The sequence below is a fragment of the Lichenostomus cassidix genome, chromosome 8 (assembly GCF_008360975.1).
Source record: "Lichenostomus cassidix isolate B80296 chromosome 8, HeHo_3.0, whole genome shotgun sequence".
Classification (NCBI taxonomy): Eukaryota; Metazoa; Chordata; class Aves; order Passeriformes; family Meliphagidae; genus Lichenostomus; species Lichenostomus cassidix.
In genome coordinates, this window is record NC_139489.1 from 8,630,168 (window position 1) to 8,655,239 (window position 25,072).

Genomic DNA, 25,072 nt, shown 5'->3' on the forward strand with positions numbered 1-25,072 from the left:
AAAATCAATGTTTAAGCTGTTAGATAAAACTACAAGAAACATACAGAAACTTGCCATGAACTTTCTAAGCACCAGAAGGGGGAGATCGTGGAACAACCTTCCAGCAAAATCCATGTCACATCCCTAAACCAACTTCTGTTTACACCTGCACTGCTGCCTGGGCCACCCTTTGAGTGTCCTAAAGTAAGAGGTGAAGTGCATCACTCCAAAACAAGAAGCTGAAATAACACACAATGCCACTTTATGTTGAAACACGAGAACAGACTTGTATTTTTTCCTCCCATTTTACAAAGCACAGCACAGCATATGGCAGAGGAGAAGTGCTACAAACTGATTCTATCCCAAGACAGGACCCTCCATCTGATCCTACATTAACAGACAAAATTTTTCAGCTTACCTGCTTGTCCAGGAATTCCCTGGTATCCTTCTCAATGTGGCCCTCATAAAGATTAGTTGTGAGACTCATTAACCCGATTTTGGACAGTCCAAAGTCTGTTAGTTTAATGTGACCCATTGAAGTTATAAGGAGACTAAAAGAAAGAGAAGTAAAATAATGCAACATTCATTTAATTGTTTCCCAAAAGCAATTTAAAACAAAAAGAAAACAGGATAATGCTAAGGACAATCTCAGTATTACAACCCCATTAAATACCTGGAAAAAACCTCCTATGCAACCAGAAATCACAGAGCAGACAAGGCAACAAGGAGTGAGACTACTTTCTGCTGCCTTAATTTCATCAGTGTAGCAACAGCTTTGAGATAATGTCTGAAAACATTCTTCTCACCCTTTCTCAGTGTCTATCTAGTTCTACATCAGTAGCAAGAGACTCCATAAAACCTCCTACATGTCAGATGCTGTTGAAGATCAATGCTGTCTCTAGCTCCCCTGTCCTGTTGCCTACAGAGGAAGCCTCTGAAGGATTAGCTCTGTTCCCCCTGAGGGGCTAAAGACTTACTTATCAGGCTTTAGGTCACGGTGAACAATCCCATAATTGTGTAGGTACTCCAGTGCCAGAACAGTCTCAGCAAAATACATCCTAGCCATATCAACAGGTAGGGCACCAATGTTCTTGAGAAGGGTAGCACAATCACCTCCTAGAAAAAGAAGGAAGTTGTACATATGTCAGGTTGAAATGGCAAATATCAGCAAGAAAAAACAGCTATGGGTCTGCAATACAAGATTAGACTAAGTTTTCTAAAGGCTGTCTCTCACAACCTTGTTAGAAGGAATTCTAAAGCTCTCTCTATACTGTCTTGAACTTAAAATCAAATATTAAAATCCTAGGAAAACTGAGATCCATGTATGTTGGACAGGCTTGGACAGGAATTGTACAGATACCATTTGCAAAATGAAGGAAGACTTGAAGAAAATAAGTCTGTGGACTCCTGAGTCAAGCTTCCTAAGGAACACTGGCCACAAATTTCACTTGACCTTCATTTCTATTTGCAAAGAGGAATTAACACTAAAATTTACTATTGTCAATACATCTGATTTCATTCCACTCATTTATCTGAAAGAGCAGTGATACAATAACTATAATCTTATTTCTCAAACATTCAGTCAAGCAAGCCAGGCATAAGAAATTAATCCTATCCACCAGTGGATATTGCTTATAATAAGATATACTGATAATGTAAAATCAAATTATGTTTCAAAGAATAAGCAAACCAAACAACCTAAAAAACCAACCCCAACACAAAATAGCACTTTATTTTTAAAAAGGCTGCTAAAGAACAAAGACTATGTTTCTTATTAAATGTCTTTTTCTAACTGCAACATCAATCAAATGTGCTATGAATCCAGCCACAGGAGAGAGGGAGGGTTTCCTTTCCAATGGAGACTGGAAAGTTCATGCTGACTTTTGAACTCAGCAGTGAGGCTCAGCTCCACTACAAACATTTCATATCATCCCAGGGATTCACACCCCACATCCACCCCAGCTGAGGCCCCTCTGGAGGTGTAGATAATGACAACCATACCTTCCACATACTCCATCACCATGCACAGGTGCCTCTTGGTCTCAAAGGAGCAGAACATGCTGACCACGAAGGGGTTCTCGGCAAACGTCAGGATATCTCTCTCCACAAAGGCCTGCTGGATCTGGTTCCTCAGGATCAGGTTCTGCTTGTTGATCTTCTTCATGGCAAAGCGCTGGCGGGTGGTCTTGTGCCGCACCAAATACACCGCTCTGCAAAACCACACACCAAGAGGAAAAAGTCCATTTTCAGCTCAAACTGGTTTGTTGTGGGTTTAGGTCTGGAGCTCCTTGTGGTTTTGTTGTTTTGTTGGGGTTTTTTAAACAATGATTATAACTGTTTTGGACAGATCTTGACAGACTTATCCATGACGCCATAAAATGCTGTTTTGGTGGCAAGCTTCCCTAGAAAGAAGGAACCCCATGATGCTTCCTTCCCAAAGCTACTCTGCCTTCTTGAATAAACCAGCATTTTTGCTGATGTGACAAACAAGGACCTATTTCAAACACAAATGTCACAAACTTCCCTAAGCACCACTGCAGAGCAGCATGTATTTTTCAACACTACAGTCACCATTTCACTTAAAAAATTGTCCAAAACCTGTGGAATCAGCACGATTTCTTTCCAAGCTCCATAAAATTAATTTGACGCAGCACTGTCACCAGGGATTTCCTTCAGTAAAGTATCTCTTACACTTCTATCATTTGCAGATCATTAGATTCCTGCACGTTAATAATACAGTTTGCAAATAAAATTTTCATCCAGTCTGCCTGCCTTATTGAATCAGTACTTGTTTCCTTTTCTCTGGAGTACATTACATTTAACATGGTATTGTGTCTCACCAGCCACTGACTATAAAATAAACCCAGGATAAAGACATGTGACTAACAGCTAAACTACCTCCTCTCTCTCCCCTTTTTACAAAGTTACATGGGGTTGTGCAGAAATACGACTGAAGAGATATAAAATCCTTTTGTCTAATAATATGACTCTTCTACATGTTCTATTGTGTCTTCACTCACTAAAAACCATGCTTACACTTTTCCCACATATAATTTTTAAAAAGTGAGTTGTTGTTAACTAAGCACCCACTTCCACAAAACACTCAAGCACATGCTCAGGTTTTGTTGTTATGACCTACTGAGTATCACTGCTTTTCAGTAACAGCCCAATGACCTCACTGGTAAGGATTTATGAACTGCAAAGAGTCAGGAACCGCCTTTTAAAATTCTGGGTAGGTTTGTATGTGTGGTTAAAACTGTAACCGACTGAACTGATACTTGATTCTTCAATGCATAATAAAATCTAATAGCTTTTTTAACGCATTGCTCCTCACAGTAGATTTACCCCAGTGTAATTCTAGCACTTCTTTTAGCATTCCAAGTGCTCACAAACAGCCACATATGTTTTTTATACATATATATAATCTCAATACATGAAAGAAATGGTATCTCCCAGAAGAATGCAGAAGACACCACAAGTGTGGAACCTCTGTAAGACCCAAGTGAAATCACTTTGTGCTTTGGACCCAACAAAACCCAGACATTTGCCACACTTTGCTATAGCCCTTTGCTAAGTAGGACAATAATAACATTTTCTTCTAATTTGAAGTCTAAAAGTCTTACCCATAAGCACCATTACTGATCAGTTTAATAGTTTCAAACTCTTCTTCAGATGGAGTCTTCTTTGACTGGACAGAAGCCCCACGGCTCTGGGGAAAGATGACAAGAAAATGGAAATCAGGAGCAGGAATGACTTAATTTTATATGGGTTTTTTTTTGTCCTTTTCTTCTTTAAGCGCCCATTAACTCAAACTCAATCCATCTCTAAACTTCTGGAGCCCTCAGCTTTAGGACAATTGTCTGTATCCTTAGGGTGTTTGCAGATTCCCTCCACAATTATTAGCAGAAAAAGTCAGTGGACTGGGGGATTCAAGCCATTTCTTAACATTATGTTTTTTAAAAAAGAACAATAAAATAAAGATCTTTGAAACAACGCCAGTTACATAATTACATTTTTCCAGTGGTTTTACTAAAGTCAACTCTTTTCAATACCCATCACATTTTACAAATGTAGATATAAAGAATTCCTCCAGATGATTTCCATTTAAAACTCTAAGAATAAAATAAAAAAAAACCAACCAAAACTTGGTAATAATGCCTATTTGCATTTTTTAAGCATTCTACCACCATTGTATAAAGATTTTCACATTTTTATGAGCAAGTACTCTAGTTTTAATATGAGCTTTTAAATGTCAGCACTTTTTTTTTCTAAATTACAATTACTCTGCATTATAATTAATTCTTTACTGTAGACTACTTCTTTTGAAAGAAAAAAAGTGCTAGACAGAGTGAGTGTATTACTACTTTACCTCAACTGAATCATCTGTCTCAGGAGTGTCTGGGCTGTCATAGCTATTCAACTGGGCCATTTCTGAAAAGAAAGAGGAAAGATTACTCCTAATGATCTCAATCAAACACTGTTCTCTTTGTTTATACAAGAAAAACAGGATTTTAAGAGGTGCTGGTGGATGATGAAGGACATTTTCTCCCTCTGTAAAAAGTCACCCCAATTATACAGTGATAACCTTTAACATCTTGTACGCTGCAGGCAGTATTTCATATAAAGATGAATATAATTAATTGTTCTAATTTCAGTCTGACTTACTCTAGATGGTTTCTATAATAAGTAAAAGCAATAAATGTGTGTTTGGGGAAAGTGCTGTCTAGTTAATATTAAAACCTACTCCATACATATATGTCTGCATGTAGCTTGCTGGCACCTCTGTGCTCCAAGAAGAAAAAGCATCACATTTCAAACAGCTGCCCTCCATGTGATGTGGCTGATTCTGCAAAATGCTGAGCAGCAGCAAAGTGGAGGAAAGTCACTTAGTTTAGGCCACTCAGCTATCGCAGGAGATGCTGTAAACTTTGCAAGCCCAATTCCTACGCTAGCTACGAGTCTCTGAAAAGATATCACTGACATTTCTGGGTGCCCTCCTTACAGAAAGGAAATAAGGCACCTTGACATCTCCACACATTTCTAAAGAAAATTTGACTTTAGTAAGGGGAATTAGCGATGGAAAGGTTCTCTCCCATGACAGGGATCAAAGGAAATTTCCCTTTAATGTCAGATTTCAACAAATGCTATTAAATTGCATTTAGCAATCTTTGGTAGAAATTTTCCCGAAGAGCTCTTCACTTGAAGTCAACCTGTCACTGTCATTCCAGTAAACACCAGAGAAGTTAAACTAGTCCTAGCCAGACTACTAATTTATGCTAAAATTATGCTCTCCTGAGATAACAAAAAGTATGGTTCAATCACTGAAATATTCTGCAGTAACCTCCAGTCTCTGTCACACTTTCTATTGTTGCTGAACAAGCTGTGCATGCTTGGAGAACTTGTCATTTCAACCAGCAAAGTGCCAGGCAGAAATATTAACTCACTGATTCTAAAGCCACAATCTTCTGGGCCAATGTATGTCCATATTAAGTTTACCACATGCAATTCTGGCACCTTGCAGAAAAGCTGTTTCTGTCCTTACATTGCTCTCTTTGGTTTGGCTACTACACAAGACGTAAAACTTCAATCTCACCTCCAGCTAGAACTTCATACTCATCCTGGTTTCTTACGGAAAATGACAAAACCCACACTTTTCCAAAGAGGACAATCAAGTGGGATGACAGAATACTTTCCAACCAGGCAGATCAGAAAAATAACAGGTAAATTTATTTTTACTGTCCAACAGCACAGAGAAAACAGTTAAATCATAAAGCCATTTTCTAACATTGTTTCAGTGATAATACAGGGAGACATTATGAACATCATAAGTAAAGAACTGTCACTATTGATGTGCCATCCTTACCCCAGAAACATTCCTTTGAGACATGGGGCTGGAAAGGACAGTCTAGAATTTGACAGCAAACAGGAAAATAAGGAAAAATGGCCTAGAAATTAAAGCAATAAAATAAAAGCATCCTTCAGCTTTGTAGTGACCAGGAGATGTGACTATCCTTTCAACAGTTTGGAAAGTACATAACAGGAGCTCTCACCCTCCAGGGGATCCCTGGTGAGTCCCAGCTGGCTGATAATATAACGAGGAATGTCACATTTAATTCCTTGCCCTTCCTTGGCATGGCCTTCTGCAGCTTCCAACAAATGGTAGAACTCTTCAGGATCAAACTCCTACAGCAAAGCGGTGAGAGAGACAGAGAGAGGTAAATGATGCAGCTGTACAATTAGGAAAGGTTTCTCCCTCATAGAAGGGAATCCTCAGAAACATCCGAAGTTAATTCTGGGCTCAGCAGTGATGCAAAACATTTCCAGTTACAACAAGCAAGTCAACAACCCCCACTCTGCTCTGCAAAAACAACAGACATTCACATTCTATGGGGTGTCCATGGGTTTAGATCTGCAAATCAAAACAGGACAAGGACTGTAGGGACTTTGTATGAACTGAACCCAACTTTCAGATAAAATGGTCTTGTTAATATAAGCATCAGTTTGGACACACCTGCCAGTTCTGTCACCCTGAGACGTGCCAGGGAAAGGTCTGTGATGAGAACAGAGGCATCACCTTCAGCCACCTCCACCTGACAGGTGAGTTAACCCAATACAAGCCCTTCCTGTCACTTCTGATCAAACCACACACCCACCCCATCCTGTCACTGTCCTAACCTTAGCAATTGCTAATAAAACTATCAATAAAACAACTTTCTACATAAGAAGTAGTGCTGCCCTATTTCTCATACTATACAGTACAGGATCACTTTAGCAACTCAGTCTTGGTGCATGTGATCTCTCAGGCCAGAAAAGGTTATGGAAGGTGTGATCTCTTGTACTGGACTAACAGATACAGCAAGAAATAAAAGACAAGCTTTGGGCAGCAGGAACACTCTGCTTAGAAACAAGTTCACCAGTTAACTTTAGCTCTCCCCCCTACCAACCTCATCATTCACCAGCAATGAGCAGCTTCGCCAACACTCTTCAAAAATTTTCCAGTGCAATGGGAGGGTGAAGGGGGAAGAGTTTCAGCACACAGCTGAGCATGCACAGATAACAGGGAGGGCATCAGTAAAGAAGTGGTGTGTGGTCAGCAACCAAAGAGAAAAAGAGCACAGAACTGCAAACAAGAAAAGGAAATTAGAGCTTGTAGTGAGGCAAAGATAATTGAATGGCTGGAGAAACAGAGAAGAGATGCACTTTTCCATGATTGCTCCAATGCTGCCTGGATAAATGATGTCACCAAAGACAGCAACAATGCAAGAAATAAAGTTCCTTCCTATCTCCTCTGAAAAAGGATTAATCAACAGTCTCAGAACTTGCAGAGAGCAGGAGCCAGACCTGACAGGATCACAGAGAGAGAGGGTGAGAATGCAGTGAAAGGGACAGTGGAGTCAAGGAAGGACTTCTCAAGGTACAACTGCAGGTCGTTTATTGGTGAGTAAAGGATAGAAAAAAAAAGCAACTTGGTGACAAATAAACCCCATACAAAGCATTAAGGAACTATATGAATTCCAGTTCTGACTTCTTTACAGTAGAGTTAATCATCTGAATACAGAAGAATGACTCCTACTAAGGAGAGGCAGGTGCTATGGAAAAATCAACTGAAAAAAAATTAATTCTTTTTCCCAAAGATGGTTTCAGAGATGCACAAATCACATGATTATTTTCTTGGAGCCCCACAGATTCAGTCTGTTAATAAACATTTCACAGTCCAACAGGTAATACAAAGACCAAAGCCAAATAGCTGAAGTCTAGAATAATTAAATGCCTTCACCTGTATTAAAATAATCACAACCATCACAAGCACTGCCTATACAGTCACTTATTTCATTTACCAGAAAGAAAGAAGAATGAGCTGGGTTACTAAAATTAACCTTAATATTAAGCTGTACAGAAACTGTTTATAAATTCACATCTAATTGAAGTTAAAGGTTGAATTACAGAAAAGTATGTTAAAAATAAAAATGAAATTTAGTTCTCAAAAGCTATTTAAATAGTTGGCTATTCATTACTATATTTCTTGTTTTATGGGGTAAAATGAACATCAATATTTATGGGGTAAATTGAACATCAATATTTATATTTACTTATATTTATTTATATTTATATAAATAAATATCATATTTATTTATGGGGTAAATTGAACATCAATTTTCATGTCACCAGATTAAAATATGTATTTGGGGAAAAAAATTGCTAGAAAGGCAATGCAGGTTGAAAAAAACAGGGAAAGCTAACACACAGCTCCAGTTATTATTTCTATACTCTGGACTCTAGCCACTTCATTGTCAAGGTTGTCAACACATACTTTGGAATTCATTACTCAAATCTCAGTGACTTCACTGCTTCCACCTGCTCCCACTCACTTTGCAGAACATCAGGTGGAGAAGACATAGAAGAACCTAGAGTTCTGTTGACTTGCAGCTAAAAGCTGCCTTGAGTTTGGAACTCTTTGCAGGTATAGACATGGGTGCACAAGGCTTTCTGAGGTTCCACGTTTTCCTAGAGGATGAGTGTGCCCAAGCATAAATGACAATGGTGAATGCAGCAGAAACAAACACAGTAAGTTTAAATTTATCTCCACTCTCTATTGTCTTCACTTCCAGAATAAATTTTGAAGAAGTGCTGGAAGATAACTGAGAGTCACAAAAACTCATCTAAATCACAAAAATGGTTTTGAAAGCCAAAGAATTCCCAGTCTGAATGGAGCTGTGCCCAGGATTTTCAGTGTAGTCTGGCAGAGATTTCTTGTATCAGTAAGTGAAGATATTTGTCTTGCTGGTTGTCACTTCATCACTGACAGTGGCCTTCCTGGCCATGTAGGGTTCCCAGCAAAGCAACCCATCTGACAGCCATGGAGGAGGAATAAGGGAACCCTCCAAACTCTCCTGGTTCTCAGTACTTCTGCATGTGTTTTCAAAAACTGGTATCATTGGTAAGATTGGACCACTATTGTCTATTTTGTCAAAGAAAGCTCCACAAAACTCACTCACCTTCTAGTGACTCCAGGGATAAAACTCACCCATGGACACACTGTCCACAACATAATCCACATGTTAACTGTGCATTTATAGCCAGCCACAGATTCTTAATCCAGCCAACTTCGCTGATGCCTCAAACACCTGTAGCACCCTTGTCACTTTTATGTCCACATAGAACCACCCTGTGTGTGCTCCTACACACCAGGGAATTTCATCCTGTCATTAGCTAAGTTTTCACTGTAGCTTTGTGACACCTCACAGTTTTTGGTGACTTTCCTACACTCTCACCAATTTTTCAACATACTTTTGAAATACAGTCACTGAATTTAATCCTATAATCAATATCCACCACATAATTGTGTACACTTCTTTCTCTACTGAAAGTGTATATTAATCCTCTTGGCATGGCATGACAGTGAGAACACAGGTTTTCAAGCTGCTTCTTCACCATGCCCAGAAAATATTTTTGTAGTTGCAGAACTTCAGGACACAGTGGCTTATTTCACTAGGATTGCCTAAACAATTTTCACCATTTTTTAGCATTAAATTCTAAAAAACGCATTATTATTAGCCAAGTTATAAAAGAGCAGTGGGAATTGCTTTTGCTTGTATTCCAATAGCACCAAACAGGACTTCAAACCCAGGCTCCCAAAGGCACTTGGATTTCACACTGGTCTATCCCACTGTGAGTTCACAGCTGGAAAATCTGACACCAGCTGCAATTGCTGGGTCAGAAGGAAGGGTTTGAGTCCCAGAGCCCAAACACCATCTATGTCATGGTAAGGCACTTCTTCCTGAGTGCCAGCTCTTCTGTAGCACAGCACTCTGGACACAGGGCACACACCATACAGACATTTACAGGCTCCTTGCAGTAGCTATTAACAACATGAGGAAAATCCAGTGGCATCAAGTAGGATGGAAGGATGTCCACAGCTACATCTGGCCCCTCAGCCATAAACTTTATACTGAAATACAATTTAGCTGCTGTTGCAGGTGACACTCCATTGCTGAGCTACTTCTATATTAACGCAAAACCCACTTAGTACTTTTTTTTAAAATATATCAATTTATTTTTCCTCGGTATTTTAATGAGAATTGAAAGCTTTCTTTTGAATGCTTTGTGTTCCTTATCTCCTCAAGTGCACAGCACTCTTTAGATGCTGCACAGGCTCTCCCAGGATCACACTCACCAGGCACTCGAGCAGCCGGGCTGGCCGGGCGATGATGATCATCAGCTTCTTCACAAGCTGGGTGACAAAGGCAACCTCGGAGCTCTCGGATCTCTCGTGGGCCTGTGGGGAGCAGAACAGCACATTATGGTCCTAGCAGTGACCTCTTCATTTCTGTATGTCAGATGCAATCACCAGGTCAGTAACTAATTCAGCAGCAAAAGCATGACTGAGTCAGGGCAAGCTGAGCTCAGCTCACTCAAGGATGCCAAGTTACACATGGCTTTTCCATCACAACTGACTCCCATTGCCATGCAGGAGATATTTCAAAGGCTCTATTTGCATTATATCACCTATCAATTATAATAGATACAATGCAGTTTTAGTGGGTTTTTTTTTTAATGAAAAGAGGAGTTCTGATTTTTTCAATTTTACCTTCCACACAACACTGATGTCTAGGTAATGACTAACAGACACATATTTCTGGGCTTCACTTTCAGCTAGAATTTGAACTACTTCTCTTCATCATCAAGAAAAGCTTAACCTCAGTTTCTCCTTTTTCAATTTTATCAGTCCTGTTGAACAAGTCAAGCATTGCACTGTACATTATGTAGGACCAAGTAGATAAGCAAAGAAAAGAGCATATAAAATCTTAATTCAGAGGATTTAGTCCTGCCTGTCACTCTACCAGATTTCAGTATAAATTCAAGTCTTACTTTCAAGATATATGTGTGCATGTATTTGTGTGATGGGATGTCTTTTTATAACAGGAATCACACCAAAATAATAATAATAATTAAAATAAAAGAGCAACACACAAAAAGCCTCCCAAATTACTCTTCTCTTGATGAAGCACACAATGGCTACATAATGAGTCCTGGAGCAGAAATATAATAGTATTTCATTGCAGAGTGATAAAAAAATGGTCACAATGGCACGCAAAAACTCTTAAACAAAGTACAGCTATTTTTCCCCAAGGTCTAAAACTTGTGCTTTAACATAGCCACAAATATAGAGTCCAGAATATAATAAATGAGCTTTTGCTAGCAATAAGCCAGTTACTTATAGGAACGATATTTTATCAACAACAGTACAAGCAGCCATAAACTAAAAGGTTCATTTAGTGTTGTCCATTAGAACCATCTAAGAAAAAGACATATATATATATATATATGTGTGTGTGTCTGAGAAGCCAAATCACACTGGTGACCACCTAAAAGAGCAATAAAAACACAGTGAAGCAAAAATTCAGAACTGTAAATATACAGGCAGCATTTAAAATAACATATCTCTGATATTTTGCTACCAAACAAAAAAAATTAAAAGGTTCAGTACTTCTTATTTTGACACAGGTCGGAATAGAAATGTTGATTGTCTCCTTCTATACTGATTAGCTGGGGCTAGAATTTTAACCTTGAGGAGAGTGATGTACCTGCTAATTCATTATCTAAAAGCAACATCAGAGATCCTTTCTGGCTATATAGCCTTAAAAAGAAGATTATTTTGGAAATACTGAAATAAGTTTCAAATTTTTTTCCTAATTAAAATATTTTTTAAATTATAAAATAGAAAATAACTGTAATGAAAATTATTAATATTTACTTTGTGTCCTCTAATGCATTGTGCAAACTTATAAGTTACAATATGAATTTTAGAAGAAAAATAATGCTTTCATGTTTTAAAAACCATTCCTGGTCACCACAGGTTAGCTGCATTGAAATGGATAAATAAAACATCGACAACTTTGTATTATTTGAAATATGAGCCATGCGATTGAAAAGTCCTTTTCTTCCCCACCACATAGGTTATATTATGCAAAAAATTTAATATAATATATATAATTAATCATTTTACATCCATTTACACTGTTAAACAGAACTTAGCATTTTAAATCAAGTCCTTTTGTTTTCTCCCTTTCTCACCTATGACAATTCAGGCAAAATAATTTTAAAATGGAACTAATTTAATCAGGTGATTGTTTTGAAAACGAAAAGTCAGACCATGACCGCCAAATGACATGGAAAAGCAAAAGGAGTAAAAAAAGCGTTTACAAAAACCAAACACAACTTGTAAGAGCCACTCAGCCATCATCTCTGCACAGCGCTGCTCTTCCAAGATACTCAGCGAAACTGCCTCCTCTTCTTCCCTCCTCACACAGGACAGCCCAGACATCCCTAAGGCTCCTTGTTTCCAGAGTGTCCCACGTCCAGAACCCGGGAACGCCAGGCTTGTCCTTGTCCAGCCAAGCGCTGCTCCCATCAGCTGGGCACCAGCTGTGCCACCTCAGCAGCACTTCCCCAGCACCCTGTGCTCGCCTCCAGGCTGCTGGTGGCATCCCAGGGTTTCCCTCTCCTCCCGTGGTGGCGTTTGGGAAGAGGCTGATGCCATTCTTGCGCACATTGCCGGTGACACGTGTACGGGAGGGAGCGATGGGTAATTTACAAACCGATTCGCTCATCTGAAAGACCCATCCGTCACTAACTGTGGCTGCTGGGGCATGAAATTAAAATCACTGTCCTCCCCTGGGGTTCAGCAGGACCAATAACTGGGATATGCAAGTCACAACGCTGTAATTGAGCTAATATACTGATGGAAACCAAAACAATAGACCTGCAAAGGCAAGGACTGATAAATTTACACTCAGATTCCTACCAAGAAAGCAACTCCAATCAGAATATCCATTTGCCAGTGTGCAGCATCAGTCACTGCTGTGTAATACTCATACCTTCCCCTGCTTCTTTTGTTCCATGCACAGAAACACCTGTAATCCTTCACCTTCCTGCCCAACTGGCTACACCTACACAACTTCTTTTGGCTACTTCTAGAATTCAGCAAATCAATAGCTGATTATAACCTTTTGTTCCTCAGAGGAACTTGAGGTTCTAACCCATGGTAACACAGAAAAAACAGAATGTCACATGTTCTTTTGTATATCGGTTTTTAATTCTGTTTTTCAGTATTTTTACTTTGATGTGAAGTACAACATTCAAGTTCATGTTTTCCAAAATGGAGAAAATCTCTTGAATTCATTTTTACCTCATGATCATTTCAATGATGTGATAAGTTTTTCTGGCTAAAAGACAGTATTTCATGCTCCAAACAAGGGAAAATATCTCATTTGCCATAGCTAATGAGATTTGTTGGCATGTTATTATAAAAGCTAAGATCTAAAAATCTTCCAAAAGCTTTCTGGTTTGGTGCATTTAAACAGCTCATTATTTGCATACCTAAATAGTCTGTTTTACATTTTTATTCAAACTACAATATATTAAATCAAGTTTCCTTTTCATGCTTTGAAACGCTGTGCAAGTTTAGTTTGTTACCAGGTATCAGAATCAACACCTTAAAAAAGATTCTCAGGACAATCCATTCCTTCACAGTAAAATTTTAAGAAAATCTGTGGGTATTTCTGCCACTTGCTGGCCTCATTCACCAATAAAATACCTTTCCAATACTTTAATATGTTATAAAAATATACCAAAAGACTCCATAGCTTAATGCACAGACCATACAACTGCCTAAGTCAAATAGCTTTTGAATGACCTTCCAATTGGTATTATTTATGGACTTACTATTTATTACACTTTACAACCTAAGCAAAGGTTAAGATCCTGCCATCAAATTTGGAATACTCTAAACTTGACTCCAAAATGTATTGCATTTCAAGTGAGCCCTCCAAAAGAAATAGTATCACCAATTTCTATATATTTTGACTAAAATGTCCCAATTATTTCCTTGCAGAATGCAGTCTGAAGGGCAAAGCACAGACTAGGCAAGCAGAAGAAACAAGCAGCTTTTAAATATTAAAATCTAAAAAATAAGCTAAGGAACAGAAAAAGCCATAGGACAGAAAAAAAACCCCAAAAAACAAATGAGAAAGATGTGGAATGAAGCCTTTGGCTTTCCTCTGATGTCTTAAATGTTTTTGTTCTCTTCCTTCCCAGCCTGTTCTGCCTCTCTTGCCTCTCTAAACTTTCCTTGTAATCACCTCTAGCCCACCTTACTTCCTACAGTAAATCAATCAAACTGAAGAGCTGACCCTTCTCTCGCCCCAGCTCTGCAGAAGATGTTAAGGAGGAAGAGAGCAAAGGAAGCCCCAAATGTCAATTCCTGAACAAGCTCAGAGACGACCATTGTATCTCCTCTAATAACAGTTCAATGTCACCTTTCCCAGTATTTCAGAGCAGCAGAATAATGCCTGTAGGACCAAGGGGAAAGGGACATTTTAGAAGTGTATTTTGAGGATTTGTTCTGAGGGAAATGGGAGAAAAGGAAAAAGCTGATTTATCTGACCCACACTTCCTCCAAGACCCTGATTAACCTCTTCAGGCCAGAAGACAGGACTGAAATGCAGACTGGAAGTGGCCAGCCCCAATTTATGGCTCTCTCAGTTCCTTACGTAGTAAGAAATCACTGTCCACACAGAGAGGAGGAAAGTCAGGCAGAGGGAGAATTTCAAGCTCCAAGGATCTGCTACCAGAAGCAGTAAAACACTCTGTAGTCTCCCTGTGCCCCTGAAACGTAAGGGATTTTGCTGAGCATACATAACCACTTTTAATGAAACCTTTCCAACTTCCAAACTATCACCCAGAGAGGCCTGATCCCTTATTTCACAGCTGATGGGTGCAAAATCCTGCTGCCAGACTCCGGAGATACAAGGGGGATCCACAAGTGGTTGCTGATATCCCACAGGCAGACAATCATTCAGGCCCTTAGAAGTTATTCCCTACCTCTCTTGGTCTGTCAAAACTACATTCCCCATTCAGGCAGAACACCACAAATCCAAACATGGGTCATTTTCCTCTCAAGCATAACAAATACCAGAAAAATTACAGCCATACTTATATAAATGGGGTAGCCAAAACATTTAGCTGATACAAGGGAAATTTCTGCAGCTTTCACAAAGCTTTTTCATACAACAATTGTATATCAATATAGTATTTTTATTCATCTGCCTTTTTCTAATGTCTGAAAAGAGTGGCAAAGAAGCACAAGCAATTCATGCCAGTGAGTTGGCAAACTGATCAGTAAAAATAAAATAAAATAAAACTTATAACAGAAACCAAACTATTTCAGATGTTCTGTTTGCAGGTATCTCTGTGATATTTGTTATCTGAGACTGCAATCTTTATAAAACCTGGTTTTTTCAGCTTGCTATATCATTAAATCAAAGCAGAGAATTAGGAAGATATTCCTAAACAGAGGTCTGGACCCAGCAGCTGGCAATAGCCCTGACCCTTCACAATAGTTACAATACAAATTCTAAGAGATTTTTGCAATGTAGGATTATTTCCATTTTAAAGGAAAAGAGCAATTTTTAATGAGTAGCTGAAGCTTACTGATGATGCATTAAAATTGTGCCCCCTTGTGTATTTTTGTAGGCTCTGAATGCCACAGAACATAATGAAGTATTAAAAACCCACAACTGGATTAAGTTCAGCTCAAGAAAATCTTTTGTGAAAAATTTACAGCAACGAGAACTATGGTGTTTTCACTCCTTGAAGGCACTATTGTAATTAGTAAGTCATTCAGAGTCCTGAAGTTCATGAAAAAATATTTCAGTAATTTCGTTTATCTGAATAAACCCAATTTTCATAAATGGTCAAGACTGCCTTTGACTCACTCACATGCACATTTAATTTCTGTACAAACAAAGTTCAGGTGAAGTGATTTACTCAAATCATAGCAGAATAACAGAAGCAGAATAACAGAAGTCTGAAACAGCTCAGATCTCCTGACACCCCCACCTGCTGCCCCTCCCTTGGAATCCACATTGTCTCTCCTACAATCAAAGCTCTGGCTTACTGGCTAAAGTTTCAATTAAAATAACATATTCTATGTTCCAGAGAGCACTTACATCCTGGAGAAGTTTCTCTAAGTTCTCCTGCAGCTCATAAAAGTACCGAGAAGTAATAAGACCTTCACGTGATTTATCAAGGCAATCTCTGGCCAGTTCAATAACTTGATGATGAATGAAACTTAGGACCCCATCCGCTAATTGCAGCACATTCTCTGGAGCATTCGAGGCAATAAACTCAGCCAGCCGTTCTTCCATCTGTGCCGTGGCCTAAAAGTGCAGAATAAAGAGAAATTACTCCTAAATTTTACTGACATGGACCTTAAAGCATAAACAAGTAGGGTGCTAAAGTAACATTTGCAATTCAAAACTGCACGAGGCTTAAAAAATATTCCAAAATACAGTAGCGTTTTTTTGAGAATAAAGATAGCATAGCATAGGCAAAACTTATGTTCACATGAGCAAACAACAAAAATTAATCAAAACACACTTTCTGAAAATGTAAATGACCATGAAAATATCTTGATCCTGAGGCTGTATTACTCCCTGGGTCTCCAGAGTAAGGATGTAAGATGTGAGGCAGTTTTCAGAACTTTTAGACAAGACTGTGGAAGCTGAAAATCATTGCCCCAAGCAATAAACACACAGTGTTTCTATCGCTATAAGCCCTGATATCCTGTCTCCAGAGAAACATCTATTTTTGCTGGTGGTGGAACAGGAAGGAATGGCCATATTGACAGCTGTGGGATACACAATCTTCTCCACTCCTTTCAATGAGATGTTAACTTTTAACTTGCTTCCACAGATTTCAATATTCAGCTTTTGAAAAAGCCACAGCATGGCACTTTTTCTCACTCTTGTGAGAATCTCTCATGCCAATAGAAGACATCAGAAATTTAGCAAATACGAAATTCATAAAAAAAAAAAAAAATCAGCCTTTTCCACCCTAATCTCTGTATAAACTAAATCTATTTCTTCTACTACAGAATTAACATATGAAGATGAGAAGGCAGCTTCAAACTGTAGCAAACTTCACTGCTTGGAAATGAGATGTCAGAGCTGGGCTCCTTCTCCAACAAGCTCTACAAACTAATTCTGAGCTTGGGCACAAGTTCATGGAATGCATTATTCAAAAAGTGATTCTTTACCTTTGGAAACCTTTCTTTGTACACATGATTCATCATTATTATTTCACTGTCAAAGGAAACTGGAGAGCGACCCGGGCTAGAGGAGAAAAGAAATTATGTTATCATTTGCAGATACCACACCAAAACCTCTCAAAACCCAGTGCTGGTCATAATGCTGCCACATTGACTACAGCCCTTTCAAAGATTTGAGTTCACTTCAGTAGCATGGAGATGCTGAACTTCAGAGAAGATCCTGGCAAGCAGTGACAGCCTGCAGTCACCTGGAGACTGCTGACACCCCTGTCTCCACAGAAATCCACCTATTTCCAGTGAATGCAAACCCTTACATAGGTGCTTGAAAACCAAAGTGCATTTATTGCAGATGCATTTGTTATTCTCCTCATTGTGCTACTGCCCTCCATGGCAACAGGAGCAGCCCTGCTCCAGAGAAATCATGGTGAGCTCTGGAGTCTCCAGCACCAGAAGGGAGCAGAGCAATAGGAAGTAAGGAAGTTGAGATTATTTGTTTTTCCTTTGTCTGAGGGATACTGCACTAGAGGAGGGATGCATGATCACTGTTATTTGGCTAAATCTTATATAAAATACTACAGGCAGCAGGGACAGAGTACTTTTATGAAAGCTGCACTCCCCTGATGCACATTACACCACACATCCATATGCATCTACGCATGGGTTAGCAAGAAACTTCAATGCACACCAAAAAACCAGGGCACTAAATCTTGACAAGCTGCATTCACATTACTGTTTGGGTGGTTTTTTTTAAAGAAGGGTTGCATCTTGTTTCATCACATCTGATGGTGTGCAGGGCTCTGACTCACTGTGCCACCGAGGACAGCAGGATGAGGTAATGCAGATAATCCCCAGCTACAGATCGCCTGCAGCATCTCATTTCTCCAGTTACCTTCTTTCAGTGCTCAAGACAAGCAAGGGCTTCAGTTATTTGGCATCTTAAATGATCATTGTCCCTATGATTTTAGGAGTACTAAGTAATGCTAAAAATACTCTATGTCAAAAAAGCTACAATTTTATCTTGAATGAGTTCAAACATTTCAAACTTTCTAGTGAAGGATGAAATGAATCTCTCTAAATGGAATAAATGCATTTTAAACTTGGAATGCATTACAGTTACTACCTTGCTGCTAACCTATTTAGAGGAAAAACATTCTTTTGGCAACATACATTAACAATTCAAAGAAAATTTAACTCATTGGCTCACAGACTAGAGCAGTACCAATCTCTTTTCATGCCTTGTACTGAAATCCCATGAATTACATCATGTCTTGTTTTTATTACTGTTCATCCCTTAGCTTGAGAAAATGCACTTCAGATTAAATCTGTCATTGAATTCTTATGCTGAAGGAGAAGAAAACTGATTTGGATGTTATGAATAGCAAGTAAAAAGACATTTTCATCAACTTCCCTTAGCCTGGTAGACAGCTATTTTTAATCAAGGAGAATTTTCTTTAAAAAGAAGCTTACATTTATATTCATATGTAATGTATGACACAATTAAACAGAAGGGTAAGAACATTTAAATTGCAGACTTATAAGCAAATTCCCCTGCACATCTAGCCTGCTATAGCCCTTTTTTTTCTGAGACCAAACAAGCTGATACAAACACAACACTTGTTTACTGGTACTTCATATGGAGCTCAAGGACTTGGTGAACAGTTACTGAAGAATTTATTTTTCTTTAATGTAATTTTTGTCTCCATGATCTAAGTGAGGTATAAATTATATAAGACCTTTGCTACTTACACAGAAATTCTGAGGCACACAGATACTTCATTTTAACACTAAAATTTGTGCATGCTTAAGTATTTGCTGTCTCAGGGCAACAATAAAACATGAGGGATTTTGCCTTTTGCTTTCAAGGCACTTTACTTATATGGATACAGGAAATTAAGAGCTATGCAGAAATCAAGCTACTTGAGCTGTCCTGCCAGCAGATGTAGCATTTCCTTAGGGAGAACCATGATGAAAGGAGAATTTATTGGGTTTGCTTTTGTTTTTCACAAAGCAATTTCTGTGCACACCAATTGGCAAGAAAGTAAACATTTAAAATCCCTCCTTGGGCATTTGAAGTTTTGTCTCTCACCTTTGGAAGCTCATCAACACCACTTCTTACCAACCAAAACAACAGAGTACCCATAAAACTCTTGATAAAACCTCGGATCAAGGCTCACATTGTTATTCAAAACAAAATTTGCTCAATATACTAGGTCAAATTAAATGTCTAGCTGACCACAGCAAGACTGCAACATAATATACTGCATCATAATTTTTAATGTTGATCCTTAGCTTGGAAAACGAAGGAACTAATTAGCTGGATTACTGACAACCTAACCAAAGGCTGTCTGCCAAGCACTGCTGGGTACTTTACAGCACCTCTGGGATGCAACCAGGTGAAAAAGAAACAAGGACTGGGCAGATAACTGAATGCCACCAAGGGAGAACATAAGGAAATTTAGAAAAAAAAGATAGAGGGAGTTTAATACATTTTACTGGCATGACATCTTTTCAAATGCAAAAGCTTCACACATCTATCCAGCACCAAAAATTTCACAGACAGAATCAAATTGGTCTAACATTTCAAGGCTCACAAAGGAACAGATTATTTTCTGCAAAACAGAGGACACATGCTGTGCATGTGCATAACATTTTAAGACAAAAGGCAGGCTCCTTCCCTTTTCTTGGTGCAGATAGGTAGGTCAAAGAAATTATTATTGGCAGTAAGTTTTTCATTTCAGCAGAGCAGACATTAGAAGAATAATATCTGTCCCCTTAAGCTTAACAGCAGAATGAGAAACTACTCTCTCTTTTCCCCTTCTTCATGCTCCCTCCACTTTATGAGATGATGATTTTCAGGGATATCCATCTCCCACAGATTTCTGTTGCCTTCAACTTGTCAAAACTTGTGTGTCTTTATCTGATGCTTGAAAGTGAAAATAGCTTATAGACAGCTATTTCAAGGAGCAACATTTATAGCAATAACTTAAATATCACAAAATCTAGTTTAAGTGTGACTAAATAAAACCAAGATGTTTATGAATACGTTATTTTTGCTTCACTGTGACAGCTGTATTTATTAGGAAAAAGCAGAGAAGCTAAAAGCACTGTGCTTCCCTCTGCTTTCACACTGTACATACAGGTTTCATTAGGTTGTATTTACAGGACATTACTAAAATCAGCTCTCAAAGGAGACTTAAAACTATAGACTTTAATTTTCTGTCATTTCCCGACACACAAAATAAGGAATGTGAAAACTAGAGAGCTAAAGTTAGATGAAATAGACATTAAGAAAAGCCTTCTACTAAAGGTGAGCCTTCCTCTTCTCTCAAGAAATAAAATTATTTAAATCTTAGAGCTAATGAAAATTACATTAACACTGGAAGTCAGAAAACTACCTCAGCAGCAGGGGCTGCAACTTGCTCTTTCCAATATTTCAGAGGTTTTATGCATGCTAGCAAAGACTGAGACTGCTTTAGAATGAAAGTAGAAAGTCGGAGTAATGAGCAGTACAAAGGACAAATAAGAACACCCAGTTTTCTTCATAATAGGAAACCATGAAAATGGTGAGTGAACCCAGAAGTTAACAAATTTAAAACCAATCACTTTGAAGAACTGTTTCAAGTTCACAGGACTCACTGTCTTGAGAGAGAAAACAGAGAACAACATTATCTGTAATGCAGTTAAAAAGTGTTTTCAGAAGAAACAGATGCCTTATGCTGTAGAACATAAAATTATTTTCCTTCCCCAAATCCATGGCTGTGTGAATCCCTGTTCCACAGCTTGTGGTGGACAGTGCTGTCTGAGAGCAGCAGTGTGAAGTGATGAAACCACCACGATTACTCAAGTGGTTAAAGCTGCCTCTGAAGTGCACTGAGATGAGAGAGCCCCACAGCCTGCAGGATGAAAGATAAAAATGGACTCTGCAGGCCACTGGTGTGGATTCACAGCACCTATTCCTTCTTGGGCATTTTATCTTCAGAAGTCTTTTTTGGCAACTGGCATTTTCTACGAGTTTTGTCTGTTTATTCTTGATGGCAGGATCCAGCATGCTGAAAGTCAGGTTGGGGGATTGCTTATAAAAAGCATTACCCAGCCAAGAGATGAAGAAGCATATTTGATTAAGGATGATCTCATCTACTTCAGCTATACAAAAATTCACTGCAACAAACTTCAACCCTTTTTCCCTAGACAACATTATCCTGAAACACAAAAAAAAGATCAAGAAAAATGGGCAGATTGGTGGGCTGAGTGACTGCACAAAGGCAGCTCCTGAAGAAGTCGTTATTAGTTAACTCTACTTTTATCTCTGACATTCTCCACACATTCCCACATGTGAGCAACTGCTAAAGATGACAAGTAAAGAGAACTGGGAAAAGATGGAAGGCAGCATGTCTCTAACTTAAAAAGAGTAACGATGCCAAGTTTAGTGCAAGAATTCACAACTTTTCATGCATTTTACTCCAGGGAGAAAAGATCTTGTTCAGGTAAAGCCCAGGATTGTTCTAAACAAAGTGAATGCAGCCTGGGGATCTCTCTGTTGGTCAATAACTTGAAGGATTTGAAGGCTGCATTACCAAAAAAAAAAAAAAAAAAAGTTGAGAGATGATATTTAGGAACTACTTCTGCAGGTAACAAATAAATATTTTCTTCTACTGAAGACACACTGCAAGCACCAAAACAAGTGGGTCACATGGAAACATGTTCTTTGACTGAGCATGGGAGTACTGGATCTTTTCAAGACAGATGAGAGACAGGCTCCTGGATTTTGCAAGCAGCTTTGTAAGGACATCACACCTTTGTATTCTCATGCTCCCTACTTCCCCCTGCATAAGAAAGCAGCTGGGAAAGAACCAGTGCCAGTTCTTCAGGGCAGAAATTCAGGGCATTTCAAACAAGGCATGATTAGATAAATGATGAGTATCTTCAAGGCACACTGGCAGAACACCTCCAGCAGCAGAGGTGCTACCAACCTGTCAGTGCACCCTCCCTGACTGCACACTCTGAGAAGTTTTATCATCCAGTTTGATCATTAAGAGTGCTCTGTATGAACAGAGCATTTGCAGCTAGGTACAAGAAAATGGTACATTTCTGGCCAAAGAAGGAAGTGTATTTTTCCAAAAGTTACATCTAGACAATATTCTATATCTAGGAGCATAAAAGGATCATCTGACATGTCTAAAAAAAAATTTTGGGTTACAGAGACAAAAAAACCAGTCCCAGCATTTGACAGTGACATCTCAAAATGCCAGCTCCTCTCAAGAAGAGATTTAAGGCTGCAGTCATATAGAATGAAAAATAAATATACGTGTTAACAATCAGACCATCTTTTAAATTACAAAGCCATGGCTACCAGTTAAGGGAAACGTCTGATGTATTTTGCTTGTCTGTTTTTCATTAAAACTGATCAAACAGGACCACTGAATGCTTATGAAAAAAACACATTTTTAGGAAATTACTGCTTAATTTAATTTAACGTTGAAAACCAAAAGCTGTTCTCAGCTTTTATTTTTTAAGTAAGTGAAAATATCTTCTCACCAAGGGAGCTAACTCTAAGGTGTGGGCAAACAAATAAGCAAGCTTTGTGCATTGAACAAGGTCTGGTTTTTGCATGTTTTAGTACTTGTTTGTTTACAAGTACAGGCTGCCCTCTGTCAAAGAAGGTATTTACTCCTGCAAACATTGCTCCTGTTGATTGGATTGACATATCAATTTTCCTTAGAGGTGCAAGGGCCATCATGAATGCTTGGCAGTGGCAAGGGTGCTTCAGAGTCATGCAGCATCACAGTACTGGCAATAAGCAAAATGAAAACCAAATGAGGCACGGTGAGTTGAAAAAATTAAATTACTTCATTCTAAGCTTTGGAATACCAATAAGGCTGGCCATTACCACACTGAAAACCAGAGAGCACTAGAGAAAGTATTCAAGAGAGGAGGAAGATTAATCAGCTATACGACACACAGAATTAATTTCATCCCACCACAAATTACAAACCTACTCCATGATAAGTCTGCTTCAAATTGGCTCAGAGGCAAAATTCTCTGCAACCTGATAACCCATATTAACAAGAAAGAAAATAAAATTGGGCTCTTCACATGGTTGTGTATATCATTCTTGCATTAGCAAAAGTGTCTCCAACAGGATGACACCTGTGTTAAAGGACAATAATGACCTTAGCATGTGTTGTCTACCTACAGCAACTGCCTCACCTCTAGAGAATTAGTACCACTACAGCTACACTACTCAGCAGGAGTCAGCGTTAAGAGTGGCAGCAGAGGACTGAAGTAGGACTATTGTTGAAAGGGGCTTAGTACAAATTGTATAATTAGTCTTTCACTACATGGCACTGAGGAGGTCGCTGGCTAAGTGTGCCACTACCCACAGTACTCACCTGCTCCTGTAGATTACTGTGTAACTACACTTAGTAGATCCATATGCAATTACCATGCAGCCTGCACTGAAGTTCAGAACATACAAATAATTACAAATAATCATGAAAGGTCAGCTCTGCCATGACATGATATTCACCATGGATTGTGTTATTATCCTGGCTTGTTTGACTTTCTTTTTTTTACAAACCCCAACCCAGGTCCTGAGCTGGGCACACCAATTCAGCATTTGCAGCTGGCAGAGTTTTTGAATACTGTCCATTAATTTAAAGGTACTATCTATCTCTGACACCCTCAGATGAATGAAGGCTTTACCTCCTTCAACCCTGCTTGTAAAAACTCTTTTTCTATCACAAGGTGTGTCTAGACTTTACCCAGACTTTCATTCACTTAGTCCAGCACTAAAGGCAAAGCAAAACTTCAAGCTTTTGCCATGATACAAAATGCTTATGAATTTATTCCATATAGTTGCTAGAGATCTGCAAGGAAGATAGCCCAGAGAGTTTGTGGAATCTCTGTCCTTGGAGATATTCAAAAGCCATATGGACATGATCCTGGGCAGTCTGCTTGAACAGGACTTTGGACCAGGATGACCTCCAGAGATCCCTTCCAACCTCAGCCACTGTGTAGTTCTGTGAAAGATGAAATTCTAGTTGCTTCTGGTTTTATGTATGGAAAAATCAACTACACAAGGAAATAACCCTGGATAGTTATCTGTGAACAACCAGTTCTCTGCAGTAACAGTAAAATTACTCAACTACTAATGCAGGAGAAACATTTTCAGTACTACTACAAAATTGCTCTGGGGTGCAATTCCATTTAAGGTTTTGACTTTATCTACTCTGGTTTTCAAGCCCCTTCAGAAGCAATACCGGAAAAGTTATTAGACGTGGCTGTAACCACATCCTTATGTTATTGTAGCAAAATTCTGAGCAGAAACTTCACTAAAGGAAATCTACATCCCATGTATTTAGTTTGAGACATTTGTGGGTCATGTTTTCATAGAGTTATTGTGAAAATGCAAAAGCAGAGTACACCAAACACTTTGCAATCCAAAACCTCAGCATCAAATGTGAGAAAAAAGTCCCTTCTGATCAGATGAGATGAGCTAAACGTTGATTAAACTAATTTCAAAAACATGTAACAAAGACACTACAAATGACTATTCTCAGACCTGAAAGCACATATAGAAATGCAATACACGTGTCCAACATCTTAAGAATTCAACAGAGGATCCAAAGCTCACCTGAGACTGCGAGATCGAGGCCTCAAGGCTGGAGAGTGGCGCCCTTCCTCATCAGTGATGCTCTCGGTACTGAAATGCTTTGTCAGGAAATGAAGTTCATCTGCCGTGGGCTGAAAGGGCAGCTGGTGCAGCTTCTCCTGAGATGAGCATGATGACTGAGTACAGAAAAAAATACAGAAAAGAAATGCACTAAACGCATGCATAGGGGTCAGCTAATGAATGGAAGAGGAACGGATTCTGCCAGACACTGCGCACTCCAGCGGAAAAGAAAGCTATTTATCAGACCAGGTGCCTCTTTTTGTTGTTCTCATTAGGCTAAGCCAACCCTTACATTCAATGACAGAGCTGGT

The 25,072-nt window shown here is 38.9% G+C and overlaps 1 protein-coding gene across 12 annotated transcripts in view; it reads right to left on the minus strand.

Annotated features, from left to right (window-relative positions):
- Nucleotides 1-25,072, minus strand: part of MAST2 (microtubule associated serine/threonine kinase 2) — a 185,366-nt gene that overhangs the window by 24,403 nt on the left and 135,891 nt on the right. For 9 of the 12 annotated variants that reach the window (XM_085067712.1, XM_085067703.1, XM_085067701.1 and 6 more), the window contains 10 exons: nt 24,723-24,877; nt 17,078-17,153; nt 15,990-16,199; nt 10,154-10,255; nt 6,030-6,162; nt 4,349-4,410; nt 3,603-3,688; nt 1,981-2,189; nt 957-1,095; nt 398-530 (listed from right to left, as the gene is read on the minus strand). In XM_085067712.1, coding sequence (XP_084923838.1) covers nt 398-530; nt 957-1,095; nt 1,981-2,189; nt 3,603-3,688; nt 4,349-4,410; nt 6,030-6,162; nt 10,154-10,255; nt 15,990-16,199; nt 17,078-17,153; nt 24,723-24,877 — 1,305 coding nt within the window. The remainder of the gene's footprint in view (nt 1-397; nt 531-956; nt 1,096-1,980; nt 2,190-3,602; nt 3,689-4,348; nt 4,411-6,029; nt 6,163-10,153; nt 10,256-15,989; nt 16,200-17,077; nt 17,154-24,722; nt 24,878-25,072) is intronic. The other 3 variants (XM_085067704.1, XM_085067702.1, XM_085067711.1) reach the window with 1 other exon arrangement.